General features: G+C 36.4%; 1 protein-coding gene across 12 annotated transcripts in view; it reads right to left on the bottom strand.

The window, feature by feature from the left end:
• Nucleotides 1–16,138, bottom strand: part of EPHA6 (EPH receptor A6) — a 521,188-nt gene that overhangs the window by 429,357 nt on the left and 75,693 nt on the right. For 2 of the 12 annotated variants that reach the window (XM_068692617.1, XM_068692599.1), the window contains exon 1: nt 3,460–3,605. The exons of 5 other annotated variants lie outside the window; for them this stretch is intronic. Coding sequence is in view for 3 of the 7 variants with exons in the window: in XM_068692572.1 (XP_068548673.1) it covers nt 1,956–2,021 (66 nt within the window). In the remaining 4 variants the exon portion in view is untranslated. Of the gene's footprint in view, nt 1–1,955; nt 2,073–3,459; nt 3,696–16,138 lie in introns of those variants that run through there. 5 more of the 12 variants (XM_068692572.1, XM_068692566.1, XM_068692588.1 and 2 more) reach the window with 5 other exon arrangements.

The raw sequence follows: 16,138 nt of genomic DNA on the forward strand, positions 1-16,138 counted from the left end.
ATCTACTTCTAATTTTGGGCATTTTCTGTGCTCTTCTGACTTATCCTTGATTTGTAAACTCTCTAGGATAACGCTAATCTTTTTGTTTGTTTTTGTATCACACAAGACACATTGAGACTTGATCTGTAACTACCATCTTCACGCACTATAGGAACACGGACACAAGAAGTACTACGGATCATTTGGGGCGTGGGGGAAGGGGGGGGCAGGTTACACTCTTATAGAAGTAATTTTAATATAGCCTAACCAATTCATAAACCAAACCTGAGCTAAACAAATGAATAAAAGACCCCAAGCAGCAGATAAAGCACAATGCCTATATATGCACACACACGTAATTTTATATAGTGCTGTGTATGTACGTATATATAGATAGAAATGTAAGCTACACGCATCTTTTTACCCATCCATATATGTAACAAAGAAAACTTCAAAGAAATCAAGACATCTCTGATGACATCTTTTATGCTATTTTGTATGAAGAGGTTTTGTTTTGTTGACAAATACTTTCACAAGTTTTACATAGACACATCACATAGTGATCATGAAATTACCGGAAGGAACTACTGATACTGTATGTGTTTACACAAGGATAAAAACTGAACAGTAATAAGGTCTTAACCAAAAAATAATCCTTTCAGGAAGTAACTTAACTCAAAACCACTTAATTTAAATCAACCAATTTAAGTAAGAAAATTAAGAGTATTATATACTTCTTGCTTAATTCAGAGCTGTTATTTACAGTATGGAAAATTACATTAATATGCAGAATCACTTAAAAATTTAAAACACTTATAATGCATGGAGTTTGTTTCTTTGTTTTTAGGTACATATTTCTGGAAACATTTCGTTATGCGAAAATATTCATCATTTTGCCTTTTTATTCTCCATACAGTTTTAATATGCTTTGTAGTTTAACAATTTGGATTTCCCACAGGCCATAAATTGTATTTCTTAAAACATCTCTACTGACAGACTTCAAAATTAGAACGCGATTTAGATTACTTGCATCACTTTCTGTCAATTATTCCCACATTACTTATTCACTTGAGCTGTCTCAGTGTTATAACAATACATCAATAATTTCTACATGAATTCCTCTGTGTTATTTTTCAGTTGCCACCATGACAAATAACTTTATCATCACCTTTGTCAGAACTTTTAATCAGTAGATCTCAAAGATCTTTGGAGAATGGAAAGATACTAAGTAGTTAGGTTTGCTTTGCCAAAAAGTGCTAAACTACCACTTTTCTACAAAGAATCAGCTTGTTGAAATGAACTGTTCACATAACAGGACTTGATTTCCCTGGTTTTCCCAATGTGGGCTTAAGGATGGAGGGAAGAGAGGCTATTCAAAAAAAAAACAGTATGGGATTTTAGAAATCATTTACTCTTCTGGTGTCTCTAAATTCTCCGAGTATTCTAAAGTTCAGAAAATTCTCAGAAAACAAAAGAACCCATATTAAAGGTTCTTAAGAAATCTAATCTCATTAGAGCTCTGTTTCATAAATAAGTAATTAACAATAGGCAACTTTATTTTTCATTTGGATTCACCTTGACAGTGCTCCTGGTATATTACTACAGTAAGCCATCTATCACCACTACGCACCTCAGCCTCGAGCTGCAGAGGAGAGGACAGAAACAGCAAGACCCCCAGAATAACTGCCTTGAATAGAGAAGGCAGAAAATCAGGCTTCTGCCTTCTCCGCCAGGCCATGTCACTTCCCATGCCCTATATTTATGGAACTACTTCAGAAAATGGCTGAAGTCGGAAGGCACTTCTGTAGGCCTCCTGGTCCAACCCCCTGGATCAAGCAGGGCCACACAAAGCACGTCACGTCCAGGTGGGTTTTGAAGGTGTCCAAGGAGGAGACACCACAGCCTGTGTGGGCAACCTGTGCCAGTGCTCAGTTGTCCACATGGTAGAGAAGTGCTTCCTGATATTCAGATGTTACCTTCTCTGTTCCAGCTTGCACCCAGTGCCTCTTGTACTGGCAATGAGGCACCACTGAAAAGGGCATGGCTTCATCTTCTCTGTGCCCTCATAGAAATGAATGCTTGCAGTTTGTTGCCTTTTTGTGTCAAAAAAAAAAAAAAAAAAAGCAGTCACGCACCCATGAAAACCCACAGTAAGGTTACTACAGCATGTTAACAGAAATACCAGTCTTTGGTTGCTCTCTTGTCTACACATCACAGCATAACTCCTCTAGAAAGGTCCCCAACACTATAAGCTTCCCCATCAGCCTTCACGGGGATCCACCACCTGCAAGGTCTCTGACAGCAGGCTTCTGTTTCCAGGCTCACAAATTCAGTATGGCCACTCCTTCCAAAGAGGCAAACCAAACACCTTACCTCACCAAACCCTTCAAAACAGATACTGCAATAGTGAGCTGTTTTAATGCATGCATTCATAACACAGAAGTGGCAGTCAGAGGAGGGATGTGTACATAAGCATTTTCACAGAACTTTTTATATAAGATATAAATAAAAGACTACTACTGTTGCAGGGCAGAAAGATGAGGAGGTGATAACCCTCAGCCATTGACTTCAAAACACAGAAAGAACTAGGCAGTGCAATATGGCATAAACAGCAACAACAAAGCTCGCTTGAGTTACAAAATTAAAGGGTAGACTCAAATGCAGGAATCAAGTGTTGGTATCTGCCATAGAGAGCAGAGCCAATATAAACGGTGCAAAAAGAGTGAGAATGATTTTTCCAAAGTTTTTACTCTAGCTAAAAGCCTTTTGACAATAGCGAAGGCAAAGTACCTAGCTAGGAAAAGCAAGTTACACAGGCAAAACTGTCAGAGAGCACCAATTAAAGAGGGATTTTACATCATTTCAGGAACTTCACAAGCATAAGTGTTACCTGTTTGCATTCATGTGAGGCAGATCAACTGCTCCTACCTGAACTTCACACAGTCTGTGAGCCAAAGCAATTGCTTCGGGAATTCAGCCTTCCACATCAAAAAAGGTTAGCTTGCAGTTATTAAGGGCTTGAGAAAGTTTTTCCTTTGTGAAGGCATGACACTAACATTATGTCAGAACTCAACTATGAACTCTTTGAAGCAAGGACTGAACCCAACTAAGTGTGCATTTGGAACGGGGCCAGGCTCTGTTACATACTGAACTGTGGTTTGTTGGCACCACTACAGTCTCAATAAAAACAACAACAGCAGAACAAGAAGGATTTATAAGAGGTGCTAATATATCTTCACAGGACATAAAACAGTTGGCATATAAATTCTGAGGGAAGTTGACCTTCGGGTAGATTTTACAACCAAGTGTACAAGTGACTTATGCATGGATTATGTAACTAAATTGAGACTAAATTTCATACAAGCACCCTGAAAGCAAAATTGGGGGGAAACTACTTACTTAAAAAAACTACAACAGAACACTAACTAGGAAAGAAAAGCCTACAGACAACTTTCTCCTCATCATACATACTCAACCTACCTGGACTGAAGAAAGTCATCACCATGAACAGACGTTCAGCCTACTTTTTTAAATGAAATTATGCTCTAAATCCACCTCTCTCACTGCATCAAAAAAAACTGCTGCTGCTAACTCACCATATACGTTCACTCCCATTTTCTCATCAATTCCTGTCCTTCCAGAATAGCCAGCTGAAAGCACTACTCCCAGTTAAGTAGCCCCCAGCTGTAGCTAGGTAAGCAACTTAGCCCTGCTAAATGATGAGATGGAGTGCAGCTGTAGCCCTGTAGCCAATAGCTTGCACTTCTCTCCCTTCTGCTACTCTCAGTTTTCAGGAGACATATAGGAATTACAGTTCCTTAAGATTTTATCTCCTTGAAAGGGAAAATTAGCTCTATACTTTTATATGTGTCAAGACATTGAAAGATGAATCTGCCCATACTCAGACAAAAGAGGGGTCAGGGTGCCGATAACCACAGGAGTAACAAATCATCAAATACTACAAGAATATTAAGCAGCAGTCTATGAAAATATAAAAGATTAAAATGTTTGGGTGAGAAAAAGTAAAGATAATTTGCATTACCACCTGATTCACTCTCCAAAAGCAAAACTGTTTCTAGAAATGTATTGTCTGCAATGAATATTGAAAGTCAAAAATGGAAAGTTGCATTCTTACAATACCATCAGCTTGAGAGAATAAATGACATTTCTGATTCATTTTCCAACAGAATTGGTGACAAAGTTCCCATTGAAAGAGCCTCAAGTTATCTCTCTGACCAATTTTGTCCAAAAAGAAAGGAATAGGTAAAACGTTTTTCTCCAGGGAAATATGACAAGAATCTGCTTAGGCAGTCACCAATGTTTATGACAAATTATGACACATATGAGTTTGATGAAAGCCTGATAAAATCAGTCCAATTTTTTAATCAACCAAGCTTTAAAGACTAATTAGTTTAAAGACTAATTTTAAAGACCATGCTGGATAATAGGTCTCTCATGAGCTGCAGAATTGGCCAACTAATACAATATAAGAATAGAATAAAAGCGTTACTGAGCAATTTTGTAAACCTGTTATAGGCTTTTATTTTAATTCATTTACAGAAGATAGAGTGGGCAAATACTTCCCCTGAAGTCTGAGCAACATTTAAAAATTGCTACAACAAATGCAATCAGAAAATACAAAATAAACTCTAGTGCTAGCAAGCCGCTCTCCACACAATGAGACTCAAACAGAAAACAAGGAGAGAAAGGAAGTTTGGAAATAGATGAGCAAGTGTAAAATGACTAAGTTGGTCAGAGAGGAAAAACGCACAGATGACTTTTGATAGAAAGCAAAGCTCATCTAGGTGCTTAGAGAGTTCAGTTAATCAGAACTACTATATCTGCAACACTGTATTAGAAAATTAGGAATTTTCAAGGTTCACTGGCAGTAGTATCCATATTATATTTGGTCAGTCTGAGACAAATGTAAATTCCTGCATGAAGCAGGTTTCTGAAAGCAAAGTAAAGAAAACTCATAAATGTAAAAACAAGAAATCAAGTTTTGCAAACGAATCCCACATCAGCTAATTCTGCTGTTGGTGTACATTGACTGCTCCTCCTTCCCTGCTCTGTGAAGCCTTAGTGGATGGTATTTCTGTGTCAGATAGCTTAATACGTATACATCAGACTGATTCTGGGTTACTGAAAAAAAAATAAAAAAAAATTACAAAAACAGTTACATGGAATTTTTTTTTTTTTTTGATATTAATTTTTTGGGTCCCTTTGCTGACTTTGTGCAAAATTTTCAGGCATGAATGCAAATGGTTTTGCAAGACAGTCCAAATCTATGGCACATGTTAAAGCAATCACAAGGAAGTTTCTTGTGAAGGATGTTCTTCAAGTTGGCAGGCAACTCCTACTCCCTAAGACAGCAAGAAGAAACAGCAGAGAGCAGCAGAACAAAAATATGCACTTAATTAGTTAAGGCATAAGAAAGACAAAACTTTTGATGTAAAAAACAGCAATTGTGGAGCTACAGTTGTGGAGGCCTCAATGTGCCTGACAATTCAAGGCATTGCTAGTAGAGCTTGTAGCAGCAATTTGCCTTTAAAGCAGCGATGCCCAGAATGGATGTGTGCAGGGCCACCCATGAACCACCACACCATCATGTCTGTGAAATGAAAGCACTTAGACCCCCTCTCCCAAAAATGACTGCGCACTCCCCAGGCAGCTGCAGTGCAGGGCTGAGGCTCTTTCTGTTTTATTTACCAAGCCAATTGCTGCATGCTAACCCAGATAACAAATCAGCCAGACAGCCACACATTACACATTCGCCTGGATAACTGAAGCATATTGACCTGGTAAAATCTCACAAGATAACTTAGTTTGCAATGTAGCCAAGGTGTGACTGGATGGTACCATTTAATCGGTGCTGCAGGGAAATAAAGACCCTATTGTGCTGTGGCTGATTTGAGATCTTTCCTCTGGAAATCAGACATTATTTGGTTATGTTTTTATCTTTAAAGCTTGCAGGAGCTATGACATTTTGCATCCTTAAGGTTATTAGAAGCTTGATTAACAGTTTTATCATATCAATGGTATAAGATAAGGTTCACCCTTTTATATAGTTTAGATAATGATTTGAAAGACAAATCAGTAGAAGCAATTATGAAACAATAAAGCCAGGCGTGTTGGCTAAGTTGATTAGCAAGATGTATTATATAAATTTTTGCTAAAAAGATTTAATAGAGGGAATAAATAAGCGGAGAAATGAACTAGCAAGTTGTACATAAACACTGCATAATTTTTTATATAAACCATATTGTCTTATATAATTTGCCATTACTTGATGTTTAAATTTTTTAGAGAATGGGATGATAAGAAAGGAAGCAAAACGTAAGATACTGATAAGGTGATTTCTGTCTTAGAAGTTATCATACAGTCCAGATTCATTTCCTAACATGACATTTTGGAATGAGGGACAGGATGAGTACCAGGGAAAGGAGTATTACTCACAGTATAAGAAAAGTCCAATCATCATTTCATATACACAGTGTGCTAACTGGTCTATATTATACATTAGTAAGTTAAATTGCATACCTACTAATTCTCACCAAAAAAAAAAAAAAAAAGCACTAGAAAATTACATTTGCAACTAGTACATGGAGGTTCACTGAGCCTGCATAGAGTGTAGGCTCTAGATAGAGGATAAGCTATCAAACTTTTCAAATGTTCACATTTCATTTCTGGAAAAAAAAAAAAAAGAAATTCAGAAAGATTCTCGAGAGTTTTTGAGACTACTCAGAATGAATAATGTTGAAAATTCACAGCCTTCTTATATATCAGCTCCTTTTGAACTTGAATATACTTTGCATATCTGCCTTTATCAGAAATATTGACCAGTAAATTTAACATATGATATGTCCGAGTCCTGAGAAAATACTGGAACCAAATAAATTATAAACATATAGTAATAATTTAGTGACCGACGATAAACTTTGATGAACAGTAAAAGAGGATTTGGGATTATAAATTATCTTATTTTAAAGCAAAATATCATTTCTCTGCATGAGAGTAATTCACTTCCCCACATGTACCTCCGTCTACTAACAAAAATCATGTTTATATCTATAGTCAGTGCTGGTGATTTCAATCCTCCTTTCTCTGCTGATGAATAACAACATTAAAGCAGGTCCATGTTATGAATTCAGAACTACTTCACAGCTTTATTATATTTACTACCAAACAACTTCAGCCAATTGATGTATGTTTTTCATCTCCACATTGGCAACAATAAGTAAGAAAATATTTAATGTGGATAGCTCTGTTCAGGCAGTGGTGTTCAACAGTGTCTGTTGCCTACAGTCATCTAACGACTTGTTTTCACTCTTCAAAATGCTTTTTTCTCCTAGAGTAAACATGTAGGGAATATAAGAATAATCTATCTTATCGTAAACCAAATGAAAAATGGTTAACCATAAACTAGTTGCAAAGGATGCCACACTAATACAACTGGCATGTATTTTTATCTAGAGATAATTCTGCATGTTACTAAACTGTACAAAAAATAGTGAAAAAAAAATGCCCAACTTTCAGTTGGTGAAAATAAGAATTTTGCTGCAGGAGTTCTTACTGCAGTAGGTCTTTATTAAATTCATACACCTGATAAAAACCTTCCTGCCCCACTGGAAAATGGCTTTACCAAGTGTCCCCAACCTTTTTTATCCCCTTTTTCTTCATAATTTACATTTAAATCAGACAGAAATTTCAACTACCAACATCACTGGGAGTTGCTCACCTCTTCCACCGATAATTTGAGCCTCAGCTTCAGTGCTAGTGATTAAATTAGCAAGTCAAACAAGGTAAATGCAGGAGGAGGAACCAGAGACATCTTTGTTGCACCTTCTATGCCAAACTGATTATGCTGATGGCAACAGTTTGTTTTTAGATCACTAATGGATCTATCCAAACAATCCATTTGACATCATTTTCACAAATAAGTAATTTCACCTATGGATATTTTTCACAGAGCCTAATTGTCTAACATAATAAAGGGGACAATTGAAGGGAAACGCACAAGCTAACAGTAACTTCCAGACACTGGCAATTTGCCTGTCCTTTACAAACCCATTGTGTCCTTTTTTTTATTGAGATGGACAAAACATTCACCACTAATTCAGCCAAAGACTTTCGGCAAAATAAGAACATGTATTTTAACAACTTTAAATTCAAGGGCAATCCAAAGAGAAAGAAAAGAGAACAAACTACTTCACAAAGCATTAAAAAATCCATCATACTGATAGGGCTTTCTTCTCAAGGAGCCAAAAAAATTGGTTCCTTGAAAAAAATTGCAACGCAAGGCATTGAGGGCAAGCTGTCAGATTGCTTAGAATGGCACAATAAAACAGAACTAATCTTTACCTAAATACTCATTTAATACACTCATTTATTTGCCTAGACAGTTCTTAGCTGGATTTAAATAATTATTTGGTTTGCTTTGAGAAAAGGTGCCAGCCAGACTATGTACTCTTTTCTTGACTACAACTATTCTTATCACTTATGTTATGCCATTTTATCTTCAGTTTTGCTTTTTACCGAGGAACTTCCTTCTTTTCTTAGTCATATATGTGCTTTCCACAAGAGAAACATAGTCAAATAAGTCACCAGTAACAGTTTTTCCTTGGACCTTCCATCTAGCCATTTCTATGGGGTTGGGGGTTTGTTTTTTTGGGGGTGTTTTTCTGGTCTCTTCAAAGGAGCATCACATTTTACAGAATCACAGTATCGCAGAATCGTTTAGGTTTGAAGAGACCTCCAAGATCATCTAGTCCAACCTCTGACCTAACACTAACAAGTCCTCCACTAAACCATATCACTAAGCTCTACATCTATACATCTTTTAAAGCCCTCTAGAGATGATGACTCCACCACTTCCCTGGACAGCCCATTCCAATGCCTAACAACCCTTCCAGTAAAGAAGTGCTTCCTAATATCCAACCTAAACCTCCCCTGGTGCAACTTTAGCTCATTCCCTATCACACAGGCCTATCACATATTCCATTCCAACTGCTTCCTATTTCTACGAAGTCCATAGCATCTGGTAGGCAACACTAACACCGTTGCCTGCAGCTCTGTACAGGGTCCTTTCCAAGTCCATCAGAATGGAAGCATGTTGCTTAAGCTCTGCTTCTACCTGCTGCTGCCAGGAAGAGGACTGTGGGGGGTTGGCTGCATGAGCTTGTCATCCAAGGAGGAGCCGGAGCTCTGCAGCATCGAGGAACTGCAATATCTTTCCACAGCTCTGAGCTTCACCATTTTCTGTGGGAATTCCAGAGCTGCAGATAAATTTTTGATCCATATAGGTATACACACACTTAAATGTATATGTATACCCACACTATTTATTCTGCATAGCATTTAAGTCTGGCTATTACATCCAAGTACCAACACTGCATTATTAGTAGCAGATGGCTAATTTGGCAGTGTTGGTTTCTTCAGTCAGGACAAAAGTTCCTTTTGGGTGAACATGCTCAAGTTGCCTTCACATCGAATTTAGGCAACCCATATACTTGTACTCATTCTTTACTCTTTAAGTCATCCTGGTTGAAAATGTCATGAAAGGTAAGGCACATAGTAGGTGCACAAGGTAACTCAGATGTAAACACATTATTTTTTTTATAAGGGATGAAAGTAATCGTTAAAATGGATTTGCCTCTTAGATTTTCATACTGAAACTTCCCAAGGCAGACAGCAAAGGAGTAGTTTCTGCATTGGCCAGCTCCTCTTTTGACCACATGCTCATTCCCAATAGTTTGTTAACATGAATGAAAGTGGCCAGGTCAATCTACTGCAGTTGGGTCTACTGACAAGGTTGTTATTTCATTAATTTCCCTCTAGCTGTGTGTTAATGTAGGCCTGGATCTGTGTGTTGGCTGCTTTGTATTTGTCTTGTACTTTGCTAGAAAACAGTAGTATATCACGCCAGAAAGCAGATTCTAGAGAACTTCCACTTCTGAGTTCAGCGTGCTTACTGAAAGCAAATCTACTCTGACTCTTTAATAAACTGTTCCCACCTTAACTCCTCTGTAACAATTTGCATCTCAGTCTATATTTCACAGTTCTACACTAACCAAATCAAACATCAGCTGAGATGTTAATAACTGTGGTGACTCAAGGTTCCGGGGAATTAAATTAGTGTAACATCTTACACACAAGAAATGCAAAATTAAAATATTCTGTTTATAGAATTCACTAAAAAAAAAAATTCCCAACAACAGCAACAACAAAAAACAGGGTTGTACATTTATCTACATTTACCATTAAAGTTTAGCAAACTCAATAGACAAAATTCCTCAATACAGGAAGCAGCAAGAGATGACCAAAACTTTGGTGCTCAGAGGCCAGTCACATTTTCAATAATGTAGCTTTTAACTGCAGAGTTATAGAGCTCAACCCATTGGGTATTTAATGCCAAACCATTTCCTATGAAATAAATGACTTTTTCATTTACTAATGGCAGTACAACATTGCCCATTGGCAGTGATAACTACTCAAGCTAAATTCAAGGTTACTGAAGCAAAGCTACTGATCTAAGTGGAAAGATTGTACAATGATTTTTATTCGAAGCAGTTACATTTTAGATATTTAATGAGCATAAAAATTTAAGCCACACTATACATTTTAGCCTGGCTACTAAACCAAAGGGAAAGATTTGTACAGATGATATGAAGAAAAATAGAAACTAAATTTTCCGTGTGCAAAACTGGAAAATATGGAAACTATGACAGCCGCAGTTTGAAGTCTGTATCATGAAGACAAATATAGTGATCAAAACTTTTACCCTCTGCTGCTGAAGGGGTCACCATCACAATAGGCAGTGGCTGCATACAGCTATTATACAAGTATAGCCACGAATACAGTTTATATTGTGTTTGTATAAAAGTCTTTTTAAAAAGCCCTGTATGACATTACTTAGGCTAAAAGCATCAGGCAACTAAATTAGAACAGAAATTTTAAATAGAATTAATTAATAGGAAAAAGGGAGTAGAGGCAAATGAAGACAGCAGGAAAATCAGCTGCAAAGAAATGGCTGGAAGCATGTAAATCACCAAGTATGTAGACTGTTTTCATTTGACTTAAATATTAAATTGTACAATAGAAAAATCAGAAAAAATAGTAAAAAACATTACAAAGAAACACAGGCAGGATTTCAGAAAGACACTTTCTGAATTAAAAATGCATACAGTAGCTTCCCTGTTCAATGCAGAATTTGTTAGGGAAAGAAAAAAAAAAAAGCCTAAAACCATTTTGCTTAGTCCGACAGTATGGGTTTACAGAAAGAGAAATGCTAGCCACTATAAATCAACAATGCATTACATTCTAATATAGTCATTTTTCCTTGTACCTCATGTTAATGTAGGTAGGATAAAAGTAGAGGTTAGGGAGTGGGAGACATCTTTTATTACTGTGTCTGTTTGTCTAAGGGAACACAGAAATTTCTGTAACCAGGACTCTGCCCATATTTACCATAAAAGGATATGAAGAAGGGTTTAGCTCTGCCACCGAAAACACAGAGTTTCTGCAAAGCAACAAATTACCTGAATGAGCAGTCTTAAAAAATTGCTTTATTGTAACTCTTTGCAAAGATTTAAGGGTTGGTAACTCCAATTTCATTGTTGCTATGAGTAGCAGATTGTCCCAATATCTTCCCTCAGTGAAAAGATGTATACCTATCCTAGTTGGATGTTTTCATCAAGTATGTTTCTTATCACAGGGATTGATATAAAATAGAAAGCTCAGTTGATGAGGGCACTTCATCATGAAGGACAGAAGAGTACAGTGGGGAAGGAAGAGGGAAGACATCATCCATTGTTGTGAGAAGAGCTCCTAGATAAACCATCAGGCACCACTGATGTTTTACAGGGAGCCATTTGCAGCTTCAAAAGAATGAAATTGTGCTTAAGGTAGGTAGAGGAGTGCTAAGACTGGAGACTGAGTGCTATCTCCTGAATACATTCAAATTAAATACATTTCAAGAGGAAGAAGTGCTTCTCTTTACATCTCTTAAAGGACACTGAACAGAAAATAAAGGCTTGCATATTACACTAAAATAGAGCTCTTCTTTGGGAAGTACAGTTAATGTAGGAAGATAAAATCCCTATAAAGATGTATTTTGGGGGAGCGTCAACAGCAAGTTAGCTTGGTGTTTAATCCGAGACACTACTTGGGGTTAATCCAGAGTAAATATAGCAAGTGTTTAAAAATACACAAAGTATTCTTCTAATTTTTTATATTTATGAGCATTTTATATACATATATATATATATATATATATAACGATTGTAACTGCGCTGTCCATTTGGATATTTTGTACTTCTTTAGATAAATACTTCTCAAGCTATCTTGTCTAAACCTAAGCTTGAATCAACGGTGAGTAAGTGGTTAACTGTCTAAAAGTAAGGTATTCCTTACCTAAAATCCACACAGCAAGGTGCTAGAAAATGCCTGGGGTTGACCTGAGAGCTGGTATAGCAGCAGTGAGGAGGAGGAGGGCTGATTCTCTGTGATAACAAAGACAGCCCTGCAAGACAGCAGTATATCCAGAGTCTGTTTTAAAACTGGGTGTCATTTGGAATTGTATGAACTTTATTGAGACACCATCAGGAAAACATTCCTAGGCAACCCCCTGTTAAATATTGAATTTAGTGGCGTATCTATACTGTTAAATATCATAAAAGCACGAGTAATCTTTTGTGTGTTTGATTTGAGGTACCTGAACGCTTTTTCTAACATCAGAGTCCCTTCCGTATTTTTTAGCCTACCTACATATTTCTTCCCAGGAATTTACTACAAAAAAAGGGAGAACAAAAAAAAAAATACGATGAAGCATCAGCAGGTCATAACCAAAATGCCTTTCTGATACTGTCCCCTCAAACAACACACCTAACCAAGTGCATGAGAAGAACTGTAAATATTTTGGTCTGTTCTCATTGTTACCTCATTGATAATATGCTACAGTTTACACAGCTAGACTAAGTGGGTTTTGAAAACTGTTGTGAGCATGTTTTCTGACTGCAACATGTAAAAAAAATAAAAATCAAAAAATCCTGTGGTAATATTTCCCCAACCAAGTAAGTATACTTCACAGGTGGTTAAGAAAACAAGGAGAATTATGTTGTCCATCTTTTTCGTAGTTTCTTGGGACCAAATTATCCCAAACTCTCATTTAGACTAGAAATATGTTGGGTTTTCTCTTTTCACATTAGCTTATAAACGTATTCATTTGTATAATTAGGGAAAAGGAGGGAAAATTTACAAAACTTAAAGGGACTTAGGAACTGCAAAATACTGATCTTCAAATTTCCAGTAAGCACTATTCAACTTCATGCCCTCTTTGTAAGCATGTTTCTAAGATATTCTATTGTTTATATATGTTTCTATTTCTGTGGATTTCTGTCTTTGCACCATTCAATTAAAACAGTGGCATGACACTTTTCTTTTGAAGTTTTCATGTATCTTGATTTTTTTAAGTACATACACCGTTACATAAAATTTACCACCAGGATATCTAGTATCTGTCGTGGTTTAACCTGGCCAGCACCTAAACACCACGCAGCTGTTCTCTCACCCTCCCCCTCCCTCTCTGGGACGGGGGAGAGAAATGGAAAGTGAAGCCCGTGAGTTGAGATAAAGACAGTTTAATAAGACAGGAAAATAATAATAATAATAATAATAATAATAATAATAATAATAATAATAATAATAATAATAATAATAATAATAATAATAATAATACAATGGTGATAATAGTACTACTACTAATAATACGTACAAACAAGTGATGCACAATTCAATTGCGCACCTGCTGACCGATGCCCAGCCTAACCCCGAGCAGTCCGGCCCCCTCCCCTGGCTAGCCACCCCTATATATTGTTTAGCATGACGTCAGATGGTATGGAATACCCCTTTGGCTAGTTTGGGTCACCTGTCCTGGGTCTGTCCCCTCCCAGCTCTTACTGCACCCCCAGCCTGCCCGTTGGCAGGACAGAGCAAAAGGCTGAGATGTCCTTGGCTTGGTATAAGCACTGCTCTGCAACAATTAAAGCATCGGGGTGTTATCAGCACTCTTCTCATCCCAAGCCAAAACACAGCATTCCACCAGCTACTAGGAAGAAAATTAATTCTGTTCTAACTGAAACCAGGACAGTATCAAATTCAACTTATTAAATAAAATAGTTCTTTCTACATGATTTTGAAAGTTTTATTAAATTCTACATCTTTTGCTCCTAAATGAAACTATGGGATTAAGACTGGAGCTCTGCTTCAAAGTCTAGATTTTCATTTCTCCCTACTTTTTTTTTATTATTATTATTTTATTATTATTATTATTTGTTTTCACGCAAGTCAATTCAAATCAGGTTACCTTTAGCTTTGGAACAGTCTTCAAGGTTTTCTTGGCATTCAAATAAAGCACAATCTTTTTCTATAAAGAATGATATTATTTGCTAATTGCTTTGGGGCTGCTGAAGCAGAAGAAGGAGCACTAGCATCCCTCCTGCTCCCACCCAAACAGCAACAACTGAATTATTGAGAAATGATCCATCAGTTCCAAATGTATTTTCTTTATTACAATTCATTTAATTCTCTTGTCTTTCTGTTAGGTAGTAGTATGTGGCCAGTACCATAAAAATAAAAAATTAAAACAGCAGCATATATAACTGTAAATTTAAAATAGCTAGTCCCACTATTTTGTAATTATTGAAGTATGACACATATAATTCCATCTCCATGACAAATGACTTAATATTATGTACTACATCACTTTCTACAACCACACACACTGTTATATCAGTATTTATTTACTGTGATGAGAAAATGACTGAAAAAATCCTTCACCACTCAAGTTTTCCAGTAGGATTTACTGGATTACCTTCCAGTGTAATGATTTTTAATCCATTCTTATTGGTGCAGACCTTCAGTCTTAATGCTTAGTGGAAGTCCAGTGTTTTATTTGGAATGTCATACAGTGTACTGTTTACACTGAATATCATGTAGGAGGTTTTCCTTTTTATTATTTTAAAGATAAAATGTCAAAAAAATGTTTTTGTATTGCTAAGGTAAATGTACTGCTTGTAAGATTCATTTGATAGATTTGTACACATTAAATACAACTTCTATATTGTATTTAGTTGTATTAAATACAACTTTTTATGTTTTATGGGGGTTGGACCCAATGATCTTTCGAGGTCCCTTCCAACCCCTTCAATTCTGTGATTCAATTCTGTGATTCTGTGATTTAAACAAACCCATTTCCTTGATCTAATTAATTGATCAAATTGATTTTTCCTAGTACTTCTTTATCAGCCAGTAGTTTATGAAAGCACCTATGAGGCATCACAGAGAATTGTGTGAGTGCAAGATGCAAGAGTGAAGACATTCTCTTAAACATTCTCTTAAATCAAGCTATGTTTCGAATTTCATTGTGCTTGTCACAGATGTTAAAGTTACAGAAAAAAGGAACCTCCAAGTTATCAAAGGAGAAATTCTGAGTAATTTACATATGGCAAACTACTGAAGCAACTGATGTTTAAAAAAGATATTGTGATTGCTATTTCTAATTACAGCATTTGCAAACCGATTGCCATTTGTCTAACCTTCTTTTAAGTATATATTTGAAGATAAATTGCCAATATACAAATCTATTTAAATGCAAAAGCAGATGGAGTCTTTTGAAGGTAATGGAAATGCTAGCTATTGGAAATACTACAATAAAAGAAACTAACAGTCACTTCTCTGACTCGCTACATTCTATAAAAGTACTGGCAGAAGAAATACAACAGTTTCAGAATAAACTGTTTCAAAATGTTGAACGTTCAAAAATAATTTGTCTGGGATACAAAGGCTCATCAATACAGAAGTGTACCAAACAATAGATTAAATTGTTTTACTCTGCTGAGAGGGGTGAACAGATTTTCTGGATTGGATATTGCTTACTGCAGAGAGAAAAAAAAATCATCTAGCTATGAAAATAGAGATGCAGGCCCACTATGTATGAAATTGTTGAAACATGCATTTACTGTTTTACTTTATTAACTTTCATGGTCTCTTTAAAAAGGATAGAAAATATATGAAAATAAATTCCATGATTTCATGCAAACGTCTGGAGGACTCAACCACTACTCCCAGTCCCACTTGTTTTACACGATCCTATCACTTGGAC

Source organism: Anas acuta, chromosome 1 (genome assembly GCF_963932015.1).
Source record: "Anas acuta chromosome 1, bAnaAcu1.1, whole genome shotgun sequence".
NCBI classification, from domain to species: domain Eukaryota; kingdom Metazoa; phylum Chordata; class Aves; order Anseriformes; family Anatidae; genus Anas; species Anas acuta.